Here is a 23,627-nt window from a genome sequence, read left to right as displayed (position 1 = left end):
ATTTTTTTTTATAGCCCTCAATCACAAGGGCTGTAACCCACATCAGGGCAAGGAAAAACTCCAAAAGCATGAGATGGGAAAAAGACAAAACCTTGGGAAGGGGCCTCAAATGTGGGAACCGCCCTTCTGGGTGACCAGCTGTCATGGATGCCGAATGGGTACAGTTATTGAATCGTGCAGTTGGGTAAAAACTAAACTGTTACTGACTAACATAATTTCTATTCTTGATTTGTTTTAGTGTTTCCTAAAGCAAGAAAGTTATAGTTAAAATGGTGTCATGTCTGATATCTGTTATTTTTCCTGACAAAATTAAACAACTGAATGAACATCTTCCAAGTCTGGTGGTTTAATAATGTTTTCCAGGTGTTGTATATGGACTACTCACAATAAGTCAGTCTGTTGGGAGTATATTTTAGGAAAAACCTAAAATGCAGAAACATTTACACATGAACTGAAATTTACCTTCTTTAACTTTAAAATGTATATGTACAATTGTTGTATTTATTTTGCTTTTTTGTCACATCTTGCTATTCTTTAACGACAAACTGATGGCAAAATTCATTAACATATATTTGATTGATGACTGGCCCAATTAACATCCTGGTTTTATTAGAACTGGGATTCCAACAGTCATCTTCATTACACTGTTCACATTAGAACATCATTAGACCAAGACAACGCCTAACAATTAATCAACAGTACCTCATCATTGTGAGAATTCATATAGGACATTCTCTGAGAAAAGAGGCCACTGAGCTTAAGATGTCACTCACAATGTTTCCATGCACTAAATTAGTGTGATTTCTCAAATAGTACCTAAATGTAAAGTCCAAGTGTCCATGCGCATTCTCTAATGTGACTATTGGTCATACGCCAATGTCTCCTGTACACTGGGGGGCGCTTATTTCATTTTAGTGTGGTAAATGAATTCCTGTTCTGGTTGACCTATGGCGTCACACTAGCCATCTGCGGATCCTTACAACTTGTTTTAAGTGCACATATTACAAATATTATGTCTGTAATTGCTATGTTGAGTTTAAATAGCAGAAAGTATCAAGAAATGATCTTGGGTTGCGCTACGAAAATGACGCTACAACCAAGAATGTATCGAGGCAGATGCAGGTCCGAAGCGAAGACAGATCGGCGAAAGAGTTTTTTCAAAGGAATTTTTGGACTAAGAATCGTGGAAGCAAAACTTTTGAATGTCTCTGTCGATTAATGGAAGGAATTTTGAATACGAAGGAAAATACAGTTGTTTTGTGCCACGGTCAACAGGGTTTCAGATGAAGTTTGCAATGTTCTGGACTATCTTGCCTGTTTTGCAGAATACAGAGTTATTGCTAATCAGTTTGGGGTGAACAAATGCAGCGTGAAGAGGTTTGTGTACGCTTTAATATTCACCTTTTTAAAAACACCTCATTCATTATCTTTTTTCTCAGTCATAAAAAACAAAACAAAATAAAACAAAACAATATGAACAATCACTTTGTAACCTTAGAATAAAAATATGGAGTGGATACTGTTTATATGCTGAAAAGACCTTTTCCCAATGAGCTGTTTACCTGGTTCTGGTGTAGTAGAGACAACATTCCTGTAGTTAAATTGTGTGCATGAGCAGAGACAAACATCTGCTCTCTTCTTCCACTTCCAAAATCCAACCAGATTACTCGCCCGTCTAAGAAAACATTCATGTCAGTTTACTAGAAAATCATTGTTTCTGCCAAAAGACAACACATTACAAACATGATTAACTTGAAAAATTGCACTCAGTCTTTTCTCTGGATTTTTAGTTCCTCCTGCTCATTAAGGGATACTTTACTCACGCAACTAGAAAGGTCACATTCAGTAAGTATGATTTGGTATGCTTGAAGCTGCCACCGCTTGCTTGCAGGTTGGAGCAAGCCTCAAAGGTACTGACATTTATGAACTCACCAACGGTTATCACCCATTATTACAAACCCTGTTTCCATATGAGTTGGGAAATTGTGTTAGATGTAAATATAAACGGAATTCAATGCTTTGCAAATCCTTTTTAACCCATATTCAGTTGAATATGCTACAAAGACAACATATTTGATGTTCAAACTGATAAACATTTTTTTTTTTTGCAAATAATCATTAACTTTAGAATTTGATGCCAGCAACACGTGACAAAGAAGTTGGAAAAGGTGGCAATAAATACCGATAAAGTTGAGGAATGCTCAATAAACACACATTTGGAAGCTCCCACAGGTGTGCAGGCTAATTGGGAACTGGGTATAAAAACAGCTTCCCAAAAAATGCTCAGTCTTTCACAAGAAAGGATGGAGCGAGGTACACCCCTTTGTCCACAACTGCGTGAGCAAATAGACAAACAGTTTAAGAACAACGTTTCTCAAAGTGAAATTGCAAGACATTTTGGGATTTCAACATCTACGGTCCATAATATCATCAAAAGGTTCAGAGAATCCTGAGAAATCACTCCACGTAAGCGTCGTGGCCGGAAACCAACATTGAATGACCGTGAGCTTCGATCCCTTAGACGGCACTGTATCAAAAACCGACATCGATCTCTAAAAGATATCACCAAATGGGCTCAGGAACACTTCAGAAAACCACTGTCACTAAATACAGTTGGTCGCTACATCTGTAAGTGCAAGTTAAAGCTCTACTATGCAAAGCGAAAGCCATTTATCAACAACATCCAGAAACGCCACCGGCTTCTCTGGGCCTGAGATCATCTAAGATGGACAGCTGCAAAGTGGAAAAGTGTTCTGTGGTCTGACATGTCCACATTTCAAATATTTTTGGGAAATATTTGACATCTTGTCATCTGGACCAAAGGGGAAGCGAACCATCCAGACTGTGATCGACGCAAAGTTCAAAAGCCAGCATCTGTGATGGTATGGGAGTGCATTAGTGCCCAAGGCATGGGTAACTTACACATCTGTGAAGGCACCATTAATGCTGAAAGGTACATACAGGCTTTGGAACAACATATGCTGGCATCTATGCGCCGTCTTTTTCATGGACTCCCCTGCTTATTTGAGCAAGACAATGCCAAGCCACATTCAGCGCGTGTTTCAACAGTGTTGCTTTGTAAAAAAAGAGTGCAGGTACTTTCCTGGCCCGCCTCCAGTCCAAACCTGTCTTCCATTGAAAATGTGTGGCGCAGTAAGAAGCGTAAAATACGACAGCCGAGACCCTGGACTATTGAACGACTGAAGCTCTACATAAAAGAAGAATGGTAAAGAATTCCACTTTCAAAGCTTCAACAATTAGTTTCCTCAGTTCCCAAACGTTTATTGAGTGTTGTTACAAGAAAAGGTGATGTAACACAGTGGTGAACATGCCCTTTCCCAACTGCTTTGGCACGTGTTGCAGCCATGAAATGAAGTTAATTATTTATTATTTGCAACAAAAAAAAAATACGTTTATGAGTATGAACATCAAATATCTTGTCTTTGTAGTGCATTCAATTGAATATGGGTTGAAAATAATTTGCAAATCATTGTATTCCGTTTATATTTTCATCTAACACCATTTCCCAACTCATATGGAAACGGGGTTTGTAAATTAAACTTGTTCAGGGCTGTCATGGAATATCTTGAAAAATTTAATATTTTCTCAGAGCTTTTTAAGACCAACTACTACAACTACAATATAAACAAACCAATGGCCTGTGCACAATAAAATACACGGCAATAATATATATTTTTTACAAATAATGTATATTTATTTGGTTGAAAATCTTAAATAGATGTCAGAATTTTAATTTGTAATTTTCCATTTTGTGTAAATTAATAAGTATTTAAAAAAAAAAATAGACGACAGTTCGACAAATATTGTAAAACCAGATACTGTAAACATGGTTTTGAAAAGGAACCCTTTTGCATAAAAAATTCTCAATAAGAAACCACTATTTTGCATAGTGATCGTACCACTGTCCATTTAATAGGAGCAGATCTTTTCACGTGAAAATCTATATCCTTAATGATGGTTGTGGCATTGAGCGCCTTGGACTAGTCATTCAGCCAATGTAGAAATTGGATCATTTTCCAATGTCTCAATTCACTTCAGTTTCCCTTTATTTGACGCTCTGCCATCAGAAGAATCCTACTAATGCTTGAGAGATATATTGAAAGGACGACAAAAAAGTGGCTATGTTCTTACACAGGGCAGCAAAGTGTTAATACATATTTATTCGCCTACTTATTCTTCCGCAGTTTTCTTTGTTTTTGTAGTGTTAATAATTTATGGGAGAGTCTTGTAACCACGCAACCTAACATGGAATGTTGTAATGCAGGGACTTGCCTGGAAGTCATCAGATGATTGTAATTATTAGATCTGGCATTGTTGTTAATGTGTTAATTGAAAACAGCTGGTTTACATAGTTTCAGTCTAATATCAGATTTTTTTCTAAGTACATAGGTGTATCAAAGTAGTGACCAATAACTCAAATGTATTGTGGCAAAGTGCAAGATAGTTAATGGGGTGATGTTTCAATGCTCACCAAGTTTGCATGTTAGATTGTCCCAGGAAAAAAAATCTCCTGCTGTTACTAAGTGTACAACCCGCTGGATTTACTGTCATCAGCCTGCTTTTACATACTGAAATGCTATTATTTCTCATCAAGAACTAATGCAAGGTCTGTAATTTAAATGCCCACGATTTATATACGTGTGATCAGATTACCCGCAAAAATAAATTTGCGTACCGATTTTTCATAATCAGACGGTGTCTATTAGCCGATTAATAATACCAGATTGTGCTGTTTACATGATCACTTTGAATGATCTGATACAGTAACTCCAGAAATCAGAAAATGGTCGAGAAAGCTACTTGAAAAAAGTAAACTAGTTACTCTTGATTACCAACCCCGTTTCCATATGAGTTTGGAAATTGTGTTGGATGTAAATATAAACAGAATACAATGATTTGGAAATCCTTTTCTACCCATATTCAATTGAATGCACTACAAAGACGAGATATTTGATTTGCAAACTCAAAACCTTTATTGTTTTTTGCAAATAATAATTAACTTAGAATTTCATGGCTGCAACACGTGCCAAAGTAGTTGGGAAAGGACATGTTCACCACTGTGTTACATCACCTTTTCTTTTAACAACACTCAATAAATGTTTGGGAACTGAGGAAACTAACTGTTGAAGCTTTAAAAGTGGAATTCTTTCCCATTCTTCTTTTATATAGAGCTTCAGTCGTTCAACAGTCCGGGATCCGCGCTGTCGTATTTTACGCTTCATAATGCGCCACACATTTTCGATGGGAGACAGGTCTGGACTGCAGCCGGTCCAGGAAAGTACCCGCAATCTTCTTTTACGAAGCCAGGCTGTTGTAACACTTGTCTTGCTGAAATAAGCAGGAGTGTCCATGATAACATTGCTTGGATGACAACATATGTTGGTCCAAAACTGTATGGACCTTTCAGCATTAATGGTGCCTTCACAGATGTGTAAGTTACCCATCCTAATACACCCCAATACCATCACAGATGCTGGCTTTTGAACTTTGCGCCTATAACAATCCAAATGGTTATTTTCCTCTTTGTTCTGGAAGACACCATGTCCTCTGTTTCCAAATATTATTTGAAACGTGGCCTCGTCAGACCACAGAACACCTTTCCACTCGGGCCCAGCCAAGCCAGCGGCGTTTCAGGATATTGTTGATAAATGGGTTTGGCTTTGCATAGTACAGTTTTAACCTGCACTTACAGATGTAGTGACCAATTGTAGTTACTGACAGTGGTTTTATGAATGTTCCTGAGCTCATGTGGTGATATCCTTTACACACTGATGTCGGGTTTTTGATGCAGTACCCCCTGAGGGATCAAAAGTCCGTAATATCATCGCTTTCGTGCAGTGATTTCTCCATATTCTCTGAACCTTTTGATGATTTTACGGACAGTAGATGGTAAAATCCCTAAATTCCTTGAGTATTGGTTTCAGTATGTCTCAATAATGTCTCAGTGAGAGATATACTTGGTTTTGTCTCTCACTGCTCACTATTTGAGTTGTTAGATATGCCTGTTTTCTGTCTTACAAAAAAGAATTTCAAAAATGCATTTTTTGGCACTATTTAATTATACCTCAATCATACTCCAGTTTATCTCATGCCAACATTTGGAGAAAATAAGTAATTCAGGCAATGTGGATATATGGTCTGTAATCCAAGTGATTTATTTACAAAATGTTCTACTTAAATTGTTGATTTCTTATACACGCGCCATGTACAGTAACTCAGTGACTACAATTGTGAGATTTAAAACTGAACTCAAACAATACATCTGATATGATCACAAGACACTCTTTAAGACCTTTTAACATGTGTGAACTTTCTAGATTAGATCAGATTAGATTATAGTACTTTATTTGAGCATTGGTTCTCAAACTCTTTTAACAAAGTACCACTTCAGAAGATATTTGGCTCTCCAACCACCATCATAAGGACTAATATTAAAATACAGTAACATAGTAGGCCTAATGATTCATTAAAAAGACAGTGGTTTTATTTCAAAAGTAAATTTAATATATTGGCCACTGAAATATGACACACAATTCAAAAACTTAATTAACAATGGTACTCCATATACAGTACATATTTACAGACTTTTACAGCATCCACGGCAACATCACATCAGTGTGTATTTTCAGAGCATTTATAACAATGATCAAATATTTGATTTGTGGCTTCTTAAGCCAGTTCAGTTCTTAATTATTTAAAGCTTTTCAAGTGTGTTTGGGAATTTAACTGCAAACACAATGCCAGGCATGAATGTGGAGTCAAGTAAAACAACTTTACCCAATATGTCATCCAAGGATACTACTGTACTGGCAGAGGTTTCCAATAGGGGAATAACAGGACTGCATGTCTCATATGTTACACTATCTTGCAGCAAAGAAAAACCTGCATGTTTAAAATCACGAACAAGGGCCCATTTGGCACATGATTGTGCTATGGTAAAGAAGAAATCAATCTGTCCATACTTTAAAAAAGGATGATAATCTTTCTTCTGACACACTGGTCCCACAAAACAGGCATTTTATTTGTTTACTTTCAATTGGTCCAAAACAATTACTGGAGGATTTATGTAATATAATAGGCGTTGATGCAGAGCGGGATAAAAAAAAGTTTTTGAACTTCTGCACACTGTTTAAGCAGTCTGTGTTCAGACTATCGGGACAAAGCAACTTGAACATTTTGAGCATATCACTTAGGGCCTTATCAGTGACTTTATGACAGTTTACATAACCCATGATGATCAGAAGACACTCTGCCACGGTTTCTGATGCATTGTCATTTATTGGTTTGTCTGTTGTGTCCTTGAAATGTGACTCTTCTGCACACTCCTCACTCAAACTATCTTCAAATCCTTCATTAAACGTATGTCCGTCATTGTACATCCAATCTCCTATATCAGGGAGAGCTTCCTCAAATGATTGAGATAGATCATACTCAGCATCGACATGTAGTTCAGTTGTTAGGCCATCAGGAGCATCTGGAGGGCTGAACTGGAAAATGGTTTTCCATGTCTTTGATGGTTAGAAGTAGAAATAATTTCATGTGCTGAAATTAAAATAGAATACAAATCATGAAAGGTTTTTTATAACATTTTGTCACAAGGCAAAATGTATAACATCTCAGCATATCGCTCACATTTTTACACTCAAAAGTTTGTCATATGTTAGCAGGATTTGCTTCGTGACAAAATTCACAACAAAATATTAGTCAGACACAGAAGACGGTGGGTGTACCTGGTACGTAGGGAGAGGCTTGATGTTCCAGAGTGGTACAACCTGCATGGACACCTGAAGGTTGGATGTGTTCCATTTGAAGAGCAGTGTTTTGGGTTCCATCAGGAGGCACCGCCTCCTGCAGTGTTACCCTGCTGCTACCCCCGGACACAAAGAAGAGGAACCAAAAAACTCAAAAGATTAAAATAATTAAAAAAAAAGACAAAAACATGCAAAACAAGAAGCAAGTTGACATAAATTGAACACATTATATAAATCCAGCTAACGAAATGCATTTACTTTTTTCCAACATCTTGATCACATTGTAGTTCATGTTTACATATCTTCTGTGTTTGTGGTAACACATAATCCACAGTATTAAATGTAACTCATGTAGGGCTGGGCAACGATTAAAAATTTTAATCGAAGTTAATCGCACTATTTCTCCGATTAATCGGATTTAACTGCATTGTATACGCAAAGCCCAATAATGAATTCAAAAGTAGTATGTAGTGCACCTTTATTGGAATATTCTCCCACATGAACAAAAGCGTCAAAACATTTGTTGTGCAAACACAATTTAAATCAGTACTTGTTAAACAGTAGCAGTTAAATAGCATATTTTATGAAAATCAACTCAAAAAATGTAAATACAAACATTTAAGCCTATTGCCACTGCCAGGGTATTTAAGTTATCCTGTTTGTTATGGAAAATAAATATAATCTACATACAAATCTCTGAGCATGCAAATTCTGAGGTGACAGCAGAAACATTTTTTTTATCAGGGATCTTATGTTTAAAAAAACTATATTATAGGTAATGGGCTGTTTTAGGGAATTTTTGATCAAATTATCCATAGTAGCAATATTAATAATGTTGTGTTTATTATGCGTAGTGCACTTAAAACAATTACGACCATATCTAGGAATTGATATGATGGGAGTTTTCCGATTGTTTGCTTGGTGCTTTGATAAACTGAACGCATCATATACATGGTACTATATTGTGATGTTATGAGCCATGAAAAAAAAGAACTACCCTACCCAGCATGCAACAGGAGTGACGAGCATCTTGGGTGATAAGTTGTGTGTCGCCATGACGGCATCTTGTATGTTGTGATATGCACGCTCTGAAAGTAAACGTTAAGAACTCAGCCAACACTCCACGTTTGCATTATTCATGAATAGACAGACAACACATATACTCCGCTGCTTCACAGGCCGCTGGATGTAGCCGGCAAAGTATTCCCATGCTAGCTAGCCGGTCTAGCAAGCACGCGTCATTCAGTCCAAAACGGCCCGATCTATCCACATCCAGAATTGTCTGGCGGTCCACGCTGTAAGCCAGCCATGAAATTTGCAGAATTGTCCGATATTTTTGCCAAAAGTTCCATCTTTACCAAGAGCCCCTCGACGCCGAAGCCCGTCCAGGCGCCACCATCTTGTTAAGAACAGGCGTAAACAAAATAAAAGCACGTAAACAACATACGCAAATGTGCGATAAAATAAATGTCGGCGTTAATAGATTGATGAGTTAACTTGTAATTAACGCATTAATTTGCCCACCCCTAAACTCATCACAATACAACACACACTATAAAAAGAAAGTTGTGGATGCTAATGCCAATCATTAGTAAATACACAGCAGCAAACCAAACCTATGAGAAAGGATTTTGACGAGGGATGAAACATTATTGTAAATATAACGTTATTTTGGTTTCAAACTTCTCAAAATAATGCCGTGATGTGTGACGCTGTCAAACGAGAACTCCAGTCGGTGTGTTTTGTTCTGACACGATTAGGTGGGCTCATCTGAGAATTAAACTCAATCTCCCATGATAACCCGCGCAGTGTGGGACAACAAAGTTCAAACAGGGGACATTATATAGGGGCGAAAAAGTGGAAGGCTGCAGGAGTGACGGGAACGTTTGTGCTTCGGTGATCCGAGGAATCGTTGCTGTGAAATATTTCTGTGCCTATAACTGTCGTGTTAGTTTAACCTTAAATAAAGTCTGCATACTGCATGCCACGTTAATCCAGACCATTTCCAAGTCGACCCAAAGCCGTTGCAGCTCACCAGAGGAAATGTGGACATGCACAAAATAAGAAATTTGCAGACACTACACACCACAATGTTTACAATAAATTAGGGAATAGGAGTGATATATTAGAATGAGTTATATGTTAGAACCGTTATTTGGAAAATATCGCTGATCAGAAACCAAAAGGCCAGCGAGGGAAAATATCCATTTGTGAGGTATTTACATGATTAAAAGTCAAATTATTAGTTAACTCTTAAGAATCAGTATTCTACAAACTTATAACATTTCCACTGCACAGGACAGTTTCTTAGGAAGTTCAAAATTTAAATCCACCTACTTGGACTGTCCGCCCTGAGATCAGTAGGTTGTGAGTTCAAACCCCGGCCGAGTCATACCAAAGACTATAAAAAAATGGGACACATTGCCTCCCTGTTTGGCACTCAGCATCAAGGGTTGGAATTGGGGGTTAAATCACCATAAATGATTCCGGGGCGCGGCACCGCTGCTGCCCACTGCTCCCCTCCCTTCCCCGGGGTGATCAAGTGGATGGGTCAGAGCCAGAGGACAAAATTCACCACACCTACTGTGTGTGTGACAATCATTGGTACTTTAACTTAACTGAACAGCAGTGATGTAACAATATCAAAATGTCATATCAATGTTACTGTGACCAAAATTATCACTGTTTGCATTATTGTTAAATGTGCTCAAAAAATAATCATACCCACAATCATACCAATTTGTATTTAAAAAAACCCTTACCAGACACACAGTATAGTTTCTTGGCAGAATAAACATTGTTTTACATTTGTTACACTGGATGTTTACAATTTATGTCATTTTAAAAGACACTTATTTGAAAGTTTTTGTTTTTGTTTGTCTTTGTGTGCTACTTGAAATTCTGGATGATTCTGCACCATTCCTTTGCACTTAAAATACCTGTTTATAATAATAATAAATATGACTACAGCATATGAACATGATGTTTGTGTTCTATTGCAGTGAGTGTGTTTATCCTAAACATTCCTGCCACTTCATTTAAAACACTTTGACATTTTTGTAACAATATCTTACCGTGGCTATAACACTCAATATCATACCATGAAATGTTGATATTGTTACATCCCTAATCATGAACTGATGTTATCTACCGCCCTTAACTTGAAAATGAAAGGTTCAAAGAAGATTAATTACACATGCTGAGATAACTCATATTTTAAGTTTCATTCTTCATATGTGCTACAGTAATCAGGGTAATAGAAAGCAATATTTCCATGCTTGTTCCTGACAAACTGTGAACAGCTTTTTATCCATATATCTGGTCTGTAAATCTCAATCAGAACTAATTCACTTAAACAAAGAACATGCATATACATACAACTTACTTAAACATTGGTCGTCATTTTCCACATTCACATTGGTGGCTGCAGGACGGGATGACTGCAGGAAGAAATATAAAATATCAAATTGATTGATTGATTGAAACATTTATTAGTAGATTGCACAGTACAGTACATATTCAGTACAATTTACCACTAAATGGTAACACCCGAATAAGTGAAGTGAATTATATTTATATAGCGCTTTTCTCTAGTGACTCAAAGCGCTTTACATAGTGAAACCCAATATCTAAGTTACATTTAAACCAGTGTGGGTGGCACTGGGAGCAGGTGGGTAAAGTGTCTTGCCCAAGGACACTACGGCAGTGACTAGGATGGCGGAAGCGGGAATCGAACCTGCAACCCTCAAGTTGCTGGCACGGCCACTCTACCAACCGAGCTATACCGCCCCAATAAGTTTTTCAACTTGTTTAAGTCGGGGTCCACTTGCGATGCCTCGGTGGAAGTAAGTCTCACAGCTTCTACCAAGGTGGTTGCGCCGTTGAATGCGGTATTTATTTCTCTATTTCCGTAACACAGTGAGGTTACAGTAGTTTAATAAATACTAACTTGTGTGTGTTAAAGTAATTCAAATACCAAAACAAAAACAATAAATGGTATTACTTACTTTCAGTTGTTATTCCTTCAATGCTGAATTGTTTCTTCCAATCGAAATCAAGTCACATCCGCCCACTAAATGCGCATGCGTGTTTTCCAGGAAGAGCAAAAATGATTGGACAGATTCATGGGGTGTCGTGCTAAATCTCGCGAGGATGTTGAGATTCACATCTCAGAATTTAGATAAAGTTATATGTCCATCTGAAAATAGCCATTTTTGGCTATGAGCAACTTTCAAATGAAGGCAATTGAGAAAATTTATGCTTTCTATCAGACGGCGGCGGACATCACGCGTTGTTTGCCATCAATTAACGTCAGAAGAAGAAGCGGGGAAACAGTAGGTGGCGTAACATTTGAACGTTGTCTGCGCCTACCTTAAACTAAAACGAAGAAGAAAGAGAAGAAGAAAGAGAAGAAGAAGCGGGAAATTTTTTGGAAACGACGACCTTGAGACCAGGCGGAACTACCAAACATTTGGAGTGAATTTGGCGGCGGCGAGAGTATCTAAATCTGTTTTGGCGGTTGAGCATAAGCTGTTTTGTGACTGGATCGAGATGGAAGGGGATAGTGACGGGATGTATGAGGATAGTATGGAAATGGATAGGACTAGAGGGGAGAGAGGAAAGAAGGGGAGAGGAGGGAGTGAAGGAAAGGCGAGTACTAAAAGAGTGCATGAAGACGATGAAGAGGTTGATAAGAGGAAAAGGGTTATGATGGATGAATATAAGATAATTTATACATTTAAATCAAACCAAGATATGAATGACATTAGTTTGATGACTCTGGTTAAGGGATTAAAGAAGGACATTGGAGAGGTGGAGATAGCGAAGGTGCTCAGGGACGGACGGCTGTTGATTAAATGCAAAAATGGAGAGCAAAAGAACAAAGCAATGCGATTGCAAAAACTGTGCAACAAAATAATAAAGGAAAAAATCGAAGTGGGAGAACGGAAGGGGGCAAGAGGAGTCGTGACAGGAATCCCAAGAGGAGAAAATTTAGATGATCTGAAAAGAGAAATAAAAGGAGGAACTGTCACTACGATGAAAAGATTGATGGCATTTAGGAACGGTGAAAAGACTGAGAGCGAATCCGTGCTAGTGCAATTTGCAGAGGAGGTCCTCCCAGAGAGAATCATGATTGGGTATCTAAGCTTCTATGTTAGAGCTTACGTGCCACCCCCAGTACGTTGTTTCAAGTGCCAACGCTATGGGCACATAGCTAGTGTGTGTCATGCTAAAATGAGATGTGGAAGGTGTGGAGGGGAGCATGAATATGGACAATGTGGAGAAAATGAACAGGTCAAGTGTTGTAATTGTGGCGGGAATCACACAGCAGCGTATGGGGGCTGCATCATAAGAAAACAGGCAACAGAAGTACAGCAAATCAGAGTTGAACGAAATATTACTTATGCAGAGGCAGTTAAAATAAGAAATCAAGAAAGTGCAGAACAGGACAGAAGTGAAAATAGTTCAAGAAATAAAAAACAAGAGGCAGCAAATACAGGAATTTCCATGGATAAACTAGTTGTATTCCTGGCTTATGTAATAAATTGTACAGAACAGGCTAGAAACAAGACTGAGAAAATCAAAATAATTGTCAAAGCAGCAGCAAAGTTTTTAAATTTAAAAGAATTATCCTGGGAACAGGTGCAAGGTGAGCTACAGAGAGTAGACGAGACCGAGTCATGTTACCACAATCCAACGCCATGTTAATTGTTCAGTGGAATGCCAGAAGTCTGATAGCAAACGGACAGGAATTAAAGGGATATATTAATAATATGAAAAATAAACCACATATAATATGTATTCAAGAAACATGGCTGAAGCCAAAATTAAACTTTATAATAAAAGGATATATAACGATACGTAAAGATAGGAATGATGGGCAAGGAGGAGGATGTGCCATATTTATTAAGGAAGATATGCATTATTCAATATTAAAAGTAAAACAAGAACTAGAGATAGTAGGAGTAGAAGTATGGAATAATAAAGAAAGATACAAAGTACTAAACTTCTATAATCCATGCAAGAAATTAGAAATTCACCAACTAGAAACAATAATGGAGCACTGGAGTGGCAATATTATTTGGTGTGGTGACTTTAATGCACATAGCACAATGTGGGGTGAAAGGGATGACTGGAATGGGGATACATTGGAAGCACTTTTGGAGGAAAAAGAACTGGTGTGTGTGAATGATGGGTCGGGAACAAGGTTAGATGTCGTCACGGGTAAAGAAACAGCAATAGATTTAACACTAGTGTCACAAGGGTTAGCAGGAAAGGTGGAGTGGGAAGTAAATAAATACAGCACAATGGGAAGTGATCACTATCCAATCGTCATTCACATAAACATAAATCATAGGACAGAAAGCACTAGGATAGAAGGAAGATGGAAGTATAATCATGGTGACTGGGAGAAATTTAGGGAAATTACCGACATAACTTTAAAGGAAGTAGATATAAATCAAGATATTGAACAATTAAATACAGATATTACAAAGTGCATAATAGAAGCAGCCGAACAGAGCATACCAAGGAATAGTATAGGGAGAAGAAGGAAGATAGTGCCGTGGTGGACACAAGAGTGCACAGATGCAATACAAGAACGGAATAGAGCATTTAGAATATTGAGAAGAACACATAATTTCCAAGACATGATCCAGTATAAAAGGCATCAAGCTAGAGTAAGGTATGTTATTAAAAAAACAAGAAAACACCATTGGAGAACTTTTTGTGAAACACTAAATAGAACTACTCCTTTAAGCCAAGTGTGGGGAATGATCAAGAGAATGTCAGGGCTCAGAAAAGAACATAAAAATCATGTGATGAAAGATGGAATGCGGAGTGTGGTAGGAAATAAAGAAAAAGCAGAACTTTTAGCAAAAACCTTTGTTAAAGTGCACAGTAATGATAATTTGAAAAATGTAGAAAAACAAAAGAGAGAAGAAACAATTAGTGTAAATATTGAGGAAATGAAGGAAGACAACGATAATAGTTTTATCAACACTGTGGATATGACATTTTCTTTGGATGAAATGGTTCGAATTTTAAAAAAAGTTAAAAATACGACGGCAGGGAAAGACCTGGTGAGTTATCAAATGATCAAAAATTTAGGTAGCATCGGCAAAGAAGTGGTCTTGAAATTATATAATAGGATATATGAAGAAGGAAAATTACCAGATGAGTGGAAAACAGCTGTAATAATTCCAATATGCAAGCCAGGGAAAGATCCGGAAGAGGCAGGAAATTATAGGCCGATTGCATTGACCTCAAATTTGGGCAAAGTAATGGAAAAAATGATTAATGAAAGATTAATATATTATTTAGAGTCAAAAGAAATTATAAAAAACTACCAAAGTGGTTTTCGCAAAGCAAGAAGCACAAATGACCCAGCAGTGCAGCTGGAAGAGGAAATTAGAAAGGGACAAATAAATAAAGAAAGTATAATTGCGGTATTTTTTGACATAGAGAAAGCGTATGATATGTTGTGGAAACAGGGGTTGCTGATGAAACTAAATAGGATTGGGATTAGAGGAAGAATGTACAGATGGATAAAAGACTTTTTAACAAGTAGAACATTATTAGTAAAGATAGAAAATGAATATAGTAGAGAATACAAAGTGGAAAATGGGACCCCACAAGGGAGTATAATAAGTCCAGTACTATTTTCCATCATGATAAATGAAGTTTTTAGTGAAGTGGAAGGGTTAGTGGAGGTGGCATTGTTTGCTGATGATGGAGTGATGTGGAAGAGAGGTAGAAATACAAATTATATAGAAAAGAAGATTCAAAAAGCGGTAAATAATGTTCAAGACTGGGGGACGGCTTGGGGTTTAAGATTCTCTGTTGGAAAGACAAAAGTCATACATTTTACGAAGAGGAAAATACAAAACAAGCTCCAAATAAAACTCTATGGAGAAAACATAGAAGAGGTACAAGTTTTTAAATATTTAGGAATATGGTTTGATAAAAATATTAACTGGTCAACCCACATCAGCAAGATAATGGAGAAAAGTAAAAAGGTGTTAAATATAATGAGGGCTTTGAGGGGTAAAGATTGGGGGGCTGATAGGTTAACATTGAAAACAATATATATCACTTTAATTCGGTCTGTTATCGACTACGGATGCATTATTTATCGATCTGCTTCAAAAACTCTACTTGAGAAAATAGACCGGATCCAGTCGCAGGCGTTAAGATTATGTTGTGGAGCTACTAAATCTACTCCAGTGGCAGCATTACAAGTAGAAATGAATGAAAAACCTTTGGACATGAGGAGAGATCAACTCTCAGCAGTTTATTGGGCAAACTTAAAAGGATCCAAGCAAGGACATCCAACCCGTCAAGTGCTAATAAATTGCCAAGAAAAAGGGAAGAAAAAAATGAATAGTTTTGGGTGGATAATAGGAGATATATGTAAAAAAACACAAATTGACAATATTAAAGTGAGCCCTACAGTACCAATTCCTGCAATACCACCGTGGATGTATGAAAACCCAAAGGTAGACATGCAGTTACTGAAGAATAGACATTTAAATAGTTACCAAATAGAACAACGGATTGAGGAAATGTTTTTTGATAATATTATGATATACACAGATGCATCAAAAACTATAAATAGTAAAGTAGGAGCTGCTGCAGTTATCCCACAGAGAAATATAGTGTTGAATAAAAGAATTAGTGATAAACTATCTGTTTTTACGGGGGAATTGGTAGCAATTTATATGGCAGTTAACTGGATAGAGGAAAACAAAGCTAGGAAAGTAGTCGTGTGCTCGGACTCCAGCAGTGCATTGACGAGCATAAAAAACATAACATCAGAAACAAGACTAGATATAGTTTATGAAATAGTTCAGGCAATCTACAGAATAAATAAAGCGGGAGGTGTGGTAACATTTCTCTGGGTTCCTGCTCATGTAGGAGTTGAGGGAAATGAGTTAGCTGATAGATACGCAAAACAAGCAACCACTAAAACAGAAGTAAACATGGAGATTAAGCACAGTAAAGAAGAAGTGAAGAGCATAATTAAGATAGAACACAATAAAAAGTGGCAGGATAATTGGAATAAGGAAACAAAAGGTAGAGAGTTTTACAAAGTCCAGAGGAAAGTAGGTGTAATGAGAGGAGGGGGTAGAAATAGGAAGGAAGAAGACATTATGACTAGAATGAGATTAGGGCATACATATCTAAATAGTTCACTAAAATTGATAGGCAAACATACTACAGGGCTGTGTGATTTTTGCCACCAGATAGAAAATGTTGACCATGTCTTAATACAATGTAGGAAATATAATAGAGAAAGAGAAATACTGGAAAATAAGTTAGCAAAAGAAAATATTAGGTTAGAAGTGGGAGATATATTAGGATTGCATTCAGAAAACATAGGATATAAAGCAATATACACATATTTAAAAAACACTGGGTTAAGTAAAAGAATATAGAGTAGGGATCCACCTCGGTCCACACTCCATTACAGTAGGTGGCGGTAATGCACACCAGAAGGTTGCTTGCCAACCGCCATAAAAACAAAAGAAGAAGAAGAAGAAGAAGGAAACGACGACCACAACGCTTGTGACATTAGACTTGGAGAGGTAAGTATCCTAATATTTTTTAGTTGGTCAACCATGTAATGTTGTGAAGTGAAAATATTTAGGGGGTTGTGACGACGAAGTGGTCCTTTGGGAGGTTGCGGTAACGCTAATGGCGTCTGCCCAACAAGTAGTGTTAGCATACATAATGACCTTCACAATTAGATTCTGCAGTGCATATTAATTTGGGGGCCTTAACTTAAAAATGTTTTATAATACTCCATCCATCCATCCATCATCTTCCGCTTATCCGAGGTCGGGCCGCGGGGGCAGCAGCCTAAGCAGGGAAGCCCAGACTTCCCTCTCACCAGCCACTTCGTCTAGGTCTTCCCGGGGGATCCCGAGGCGTTCCCAGGCCAGCCGGGAGACATAGTCTTCCCAACGTGTCCTGGGTATTCCCCGTGGCCTCCTACCGGTTGGACGTGCCCTAAACACCACTTTTATAATACTGTTGTAGGTAAAGTGACAATTGACAATGAAGGTCCGGGCTGCGTTTTATTGGCAGGCTAGCTGTAATAAATAAGAGATAGCATCCAAGTGTTCAATGATTAACCAATTTGCCCCGCCATTTTGAAAGCAGCAGTACATTTGCTTACTCGCTGACTGTAGCCGAGTATGTTTTTTATCATGTTATTGATTGTATAAACTGCATATATTTAGGAAATTAAAATAGGTGTGTGTGTAAAATGTTAAATATTCATTAATTTAAATGAAACCGGTATTATCAGACAGGTCTTGTTAAGACTAGCAACATGATATAAGAATAGTTTTCCTGTGATACATGTTTAAAAACTTATGATTGTTTTAACCTGGTCAAAATGCACTAATTTATGGTCAACCTCTTCAATACAAAGTCATTGGGGCTCAAGATTATAGTCATGACCTTTTTGTTAAAAATACTATAACTTTCTTAATATGTACCCCATTATAAAAACGTGCCATTAAGCCCACCGCACCTCAAAATAGATATGAATTAAAATAAGAATTAAACTGTCTGGGTTAAGATTTTTTTTTTTTTAAAGATTTTTTTTAGTCTGAGCCTTCCACTGAACGTGCTCATTCTCTCCGCAAGGTCCGAGGGTAGTGGGTGGGAGGTGTTGTCCATAATGGCTAGGAGTTTTGCTGGACTTCTCCTCTCTGACACCACCGCCAGAGAGTCCAGCTCCACTCCCACCACGTTACCCGCCTTCTCTACCAACTTGTCCAGTCTGTTTGTGTCCCTCACTCTTAGCCCGCTGCCCCGGCAAGCCACGGCGTACAAGAAGGCGCCCGCCACCAGCGACTCGTAGAACATCTTCAACATCTTTGTACAGACGTTGAAGGATCCTAGCCTCTTGTAGAGGGCCTCAGCGTGTTTTGACCCATTCAGCTTGTTGTCCATGTGTACACCGAGGTATATATATATATATATATAATATTTTGTATTTTTGTGTAGCCAAATAAAGTGATACACCTTTCAATATTTGAGAATTTGTTAAGTGTTATTTCTAATTAAGTCAGATAATGAATATTTAAATTGCACTCTCAATTTGTTCTCATGATTCTCAAATTTGAGATATGATAAGAAATTTAGGAGAAATAACCAAAACATGAAAAAGACATACATAAGATCTCTTTTATTGCTCGTACATCTCATTTCTTTCTCTTTTTATTTTCCTTCAAAATAAATGAGACATAATTGAGATCAGTGGCATACATGTATGAGCTCTCCTTAGTGTATCCCACTTCTCAAATATTGCTCAAAGGGTTGTCTCAACTCAACCTCCTTTGTCTCAGTGATGTCTTGTCTCTTTTTAGCTTATTTATTGCTCCTAAGGGTCCCTTAGGAGCAATAAAAGAGAAACAATTGATTACACAATTAGACAGATATGAGAAGCTCAAAATGTTCTCAAGATAGGAGATTAAGCAACAGATGAGCAAACACATTTTGGCTATAGGTATGTACTAGAACAGTAGTTCTCAACCTTTTTTCAGTGATGTACCCCCAGTGAACATTTATTTAATTCAAGTACCCCCTAATCAGAGCAAAGCATTTTTGGTTGAAAAAAAGAGATAAAGAAGTAAAATACAGCACAGTGTCATCAGTTTCTGATTCATTAAATTGTATAACAGTACAAAATATTGCTCATTTGTAGTGGTCTTTCTTGAACTGTTTGGAAAAAAAGATATAAAAACAACTAAAAACTTGTTGAAAAATAAAAAGTGATTCAATTATAAATAAAGATTTCTACACATAGAAGTAATCATCAACTTAAAGTGCCCTTTTTGGGGATTGTAATAGAGATCCATCTGGATTCATGAACTTCATTCTAAACATTTCTTCACAAAAAAAAAAAATCTTTAACATCAATATGTATGGAACATGTCTACAAAAAATCTAGCTGTCAACACTGAATATTGTATTGTTGCATTTCTTTTCACAGTTTATGAACTTGCATTCATATTTTGTTGAAGTATTATATAATAATAATAAATATATTTATAAAGGATTTTTGAATTTTTGCTATTTTTAGAATATTTGAAAAAAATCTCACATACCCCTTGGCATACCTTCAAGTACCCCCAGGGGTACACGTACCCCCATTTGAGAACCACTGTACTAGAATCTGTACAATTCCAGGCAGAATTGCATGTGACACAGCCGCCGACATGCACAAGTCGAACTGAAATGCTAACGTTAGCAAGTGTCAGGTAACAAGTTTAATGACTCAAAGGTTAGCATGTGTCACATACCAAGTTATATGGCTCTGGGGTATAAGGTTGCAAAATTAGCTACAAAAATTAGCATGCTTACGTTAGAATGCTAATACTTAAGTAATGAGACCAAGGAACATTTTGTCTTTGGAACCATTCAAAATTTGTATGTTGTATGTCTAAATCGAGAAAGAAATGTGGACATATATATATGTATTGCCCTTTCATTTTTTAATGTGGTAAAATTCCTGTATTTTTCAAGTGACAAGATGGAGATGTCTGCAAATATGCTTTGTGTGGGACATCGTTTGCGCTGTACATCACCATGCGATAGTGAAGTGAACTATATTTATATAGCGCTTTTCTCGAGTCACTCAAAGCATTTACATAGGGAAACCCATTATCTAAGTAACATTTAAACCAGTGTGGATGGCACTGGGAGCAGGTGGGTAAAGTGTCCTCTCTTAATATACGATATTTGGTCATGCACAGCTGAACCAGATACAACTCCAGACATTAGACAACATCATTACACAATGAAGTCCACTTTTACTTTAAACATCATCCAATCCAAAATGTGCTGTCAACATAACGTTAACATGAAATTATAGTCACGTCACTAATGTTAGTTTCACCTGAATAAAAATTGATGTGAAACGCTGCCTGTGTAATACAGCTATGTCAGTCATGTGCCGCCCCGCCCTATATGCAGAACACACTCTGTACGTAGAGCTTCACAGTGGCGTTTTGTGTGAAGAAGCACATGTTAAATGTAAATTATTTAATGACAAGTTGCCTCATATGAAATTCAAACATTTTCCTGGACATCTCCTGCTCTGTCACCGATTAGAAAGTAACAAATATTTTTCTCAACGCTTCCGGTGTCCCTTGTGTCCCGCAGGACTAGGACATGAACTACAAATCAGAAAGTTGAGTTCAAACCCAAGTCAGAGTTGAAATGAAATATTTGTTATGTTTTAATGATGTTGAAATTGTTTGATATGCCTAACACCTTAAGTTCAGCATACTAAATTAAAAAAGTGGATCATTCATTCCGTTGCTCAAGGTAATATTATTTATATGATGCTGGGATAACCATGATTTCAGCCTTTCAAAGCTCCTCTTACGTTACCTTTTTTTTTTAAACCTCGGAATTTGTCAAGTCCTGGTTACGGCCCTGACCACAATCATGAACTGTAAATGCCAGGTTGTTACAATATGACTTCCCAATCAGATGTGTACTTATGGGACGGCGTGGCGCAGTGGTAGAGTGGCCGTGCGCAACCCGAGGGTCGCTGGTTCAATCCCCACCTAGTACCAACCTCGTCATGTCCGTTGTGTCCTGAGCAAGACACTTCACCCTTGCTCCTGATGGGTGCAGGTTAGCGCCTTGCATGGCAGCTCCCTCCGTCAGTGTGTCAATGTGTGTGTGAATGGGTAAATGTGGAAGTAGTGTCAAAGCGCTTTGAGTACCTTGAAGGTAGAAAAGTGCTATTAAAGTACAACCTATATTCTACTGTCATTTACAAAGTATATTAATTTATGAAATGCTCTTACTAGATTACAGAAATGCAAATACAAACTTTAATGATATATTTAACACACAGGAAGTTACATGCAAGTACACTCTATCCGACGTTTGTGCTACAGCACATATCTCAGTGTGCAACATGTGAATGTTACACGAGAAACGAAATGCGATCTCTGAAAGGGTGCAATTTATTTCCAAAGCATGACTCCCACCCAGACCTACAAACGTACAATACTAGTACATAGCTCATGAAAAAAAAGATTTCCATCCATCCATTTTCTATCGCTTGTCCCGTTCGGGGTCGCGGCGGGTGAGGGAGGCTATCTCAGCTGCATTCCTGCGGAAGGCGGGGTAGACCCTGGACAAGTCGCCACCTCATCATAGGGACAACACAGATAGACAACATTCACATTCACACACTAGGGCCAATTTAGTGTTGCCAATCAATCAATCCCCAGGTGCATGATTTGTTTTGTTATTTTCAGTGTAAGTGGGCCAACTCATCTATTTTAGAAAATAGACTAAAAGAAAAGACAGCTGTCACTTGATTATAGCAATAAGACATAGAACTTGCTATGATGTCAGGATTGGAACAGGTGTGCTGCTAGTGTGCACGTCTAATGTTGCTCACATGCATTCTACTGAATCCTTAGTGAGTTTGTGTGTTTACTCAGACACATGAAAAGTTAGAGGGAACATTTTAAAATATGTATGTACAGTGCATCCAGAAAGAATTCACAGCGCCTCAAAATTTCAAAGACAATACCCCAAGATGACAGTGCGAAAAGTTTTTTTTTTTTAATCTAACATTAAATGATCTAATGAATTTGGATTAGCCCTGCGATGACTGGCACCTTGTCCAGGGTGTACACCGCCTTCCGCACCAATACAGTTGGGATAGGCTGCATGCAGCCACCCCCGCCACCTCGAGAGGGACAAGTGGTAAAAAATGGAGGGATGTATGAATTGGAATTGATCCATTTTATTAAATATTGCAGTGAAGTAGTAGGAAGAAGCATTTGGGAGTTGGGTTTTCAATGTTCAAGAGGTTTATAAATATATATCATGATGTCTTAAAAAACACATTTTTATAAATATGTTTTGGTTTCAATCTTAGATAGTTTTAGGGATACAAATCATGATGTTTGAAAAACATATGACACATAGATGGTGTCTAGTTGAATATATTACAAGTTCTTTTTTTAAATGAACAAATATGCCATAGCTCTCTTGGCGACGGTGCATATCGTATCTACTCCAAATGGTAAGAGGACAACTTTGCATTTACTCACTAAAACACCAGAAGGAGTTCGACTTACCTATGCAGTAATGAACTCATTCTCTTCCGCAGCCAGTTGAGACTTTGGGTGGTACAATCTATGGAACACGATACAATATAATTATTATAAAGCAACTATATTGTGCCTTTCGTGTTGCTGTCGTTTCTTCCCGTTATGTGTGAGAAATCAATAACATTACTCTGAACTTTCTCCAGACCTCTCACGCCTTAATGACCACAATATGACTTTGAGCTATGTCACATTTCTCGGTAAACATCGATTACGGCATTATGTGACATTGACAAATGACCTAAAAAAAAAACCTATGTGAGTAATGTGACACGTAGCGGAATTTTACCTTTAAATTGTCTGCAGAACGACAGTGCCTCAAAAAACGGTCAGTGACTGTTTTTTGAAATGTATTCTGTAACCGTAATCCATGTCAGTGTTTGGTCTGAAGTGTACTGTCTACAGTATGTGTGAAGAAGTGTCACTCCGAGGAAGGAAATGGCTGCATCGCGGGTCCGCAAAATTTCCTTCAAAATAAAATATTCAGCAACAAAGTCTTGTTAAAACAGAACACACTATTTAAATTCAAATTTGTAAAAAATAAATATTCAAAAAACTTGTACAATTCATTAATGGTTGGGCATGTCTACTTTTGAAACCTCTCCATCATGAAATGTGTTTACATTTTGGAAAAACATTATTTTTGAGCAGATGATCTGGAATGCAACTGCAGTACATTGCAAGGTCTGAAGATGCA

General features: G+C 37.5%; 1 protein-coding gene and 1 long non-coding RNA gene across 3 annotated transcripts in view; both read right to left on the bottom strand.

The window, feature by feature from the left end:
• LOC133548054 (NLR family member X1-like) overlaps positions 1–23,364 on the bottom strand; it is a 44,455-nt gene extending 21,091 nt beyond the window's left edge. The window contains exons 1-3 of one of the 2 annotated variants that reach the window (XM_061893467.1): positions 23,220–23,364; positions 22,901–22,958; positions 1,563–1,675 (exon numbers count right to left, since the gene is read on the bottom strand). In XM_061893467.1, the coding sequence (XP_061749451.1) occupies positions 1,563–1,675; positions 22,901–22,920 (133 nt within the window). In that variant the 5' untranslated portion in view covers positions 22,921–22,958; positions 23,220–23,364. The remainder of the gene's footprint in view (positions 1–1,562; positions 1,676–22,900; positions 22,959–23,219) is intronic. The other variant, XM_061893468.1, reaches the window with a different exon arrangement.
• Positions 6,503–12,176, bottom strand: LOC133548055 (uncharacterized). Its single transcript, XR_009805725.1, has 5 exons — positions 11,780–12,176; positions 11,158–11,212; positions 8,775–8,860; positions 7,752–7,888; positions 6,503–7,563 (listed from the first exon to the last, which is right to left on the bottom strand). It is a non-coding gene; the product is annotated as an uncharacterized LOC133548055 (long non-coding RNA).
• Positions 23,365–23,627: the final 263 nt, after the last annotated feature.

Source organism: Nerophis ophidion, unplaced genomic scaffold, assembly GCF_033978795.1.
Source record: "Nerophis ophidion isolate RoL-2023_Sa unplaced genomic scaffold, RoL_Noph_v1.0 HiC_scaffold_365, whole genome shotgun sequence".
In the NCBI taxonomy this organism is placed as follows: Eukaryota; Metazoa; Chordata; class Actinopteri; order Syngnathiformes; family Syngnathidae; genus Nerophis; species Nerophis ophidion.
The sequence above is the reverse complement of the archived record's forward strand: the minus strand, read 5'-3'. Positions and strand labels throughout refer to the sequence as shown.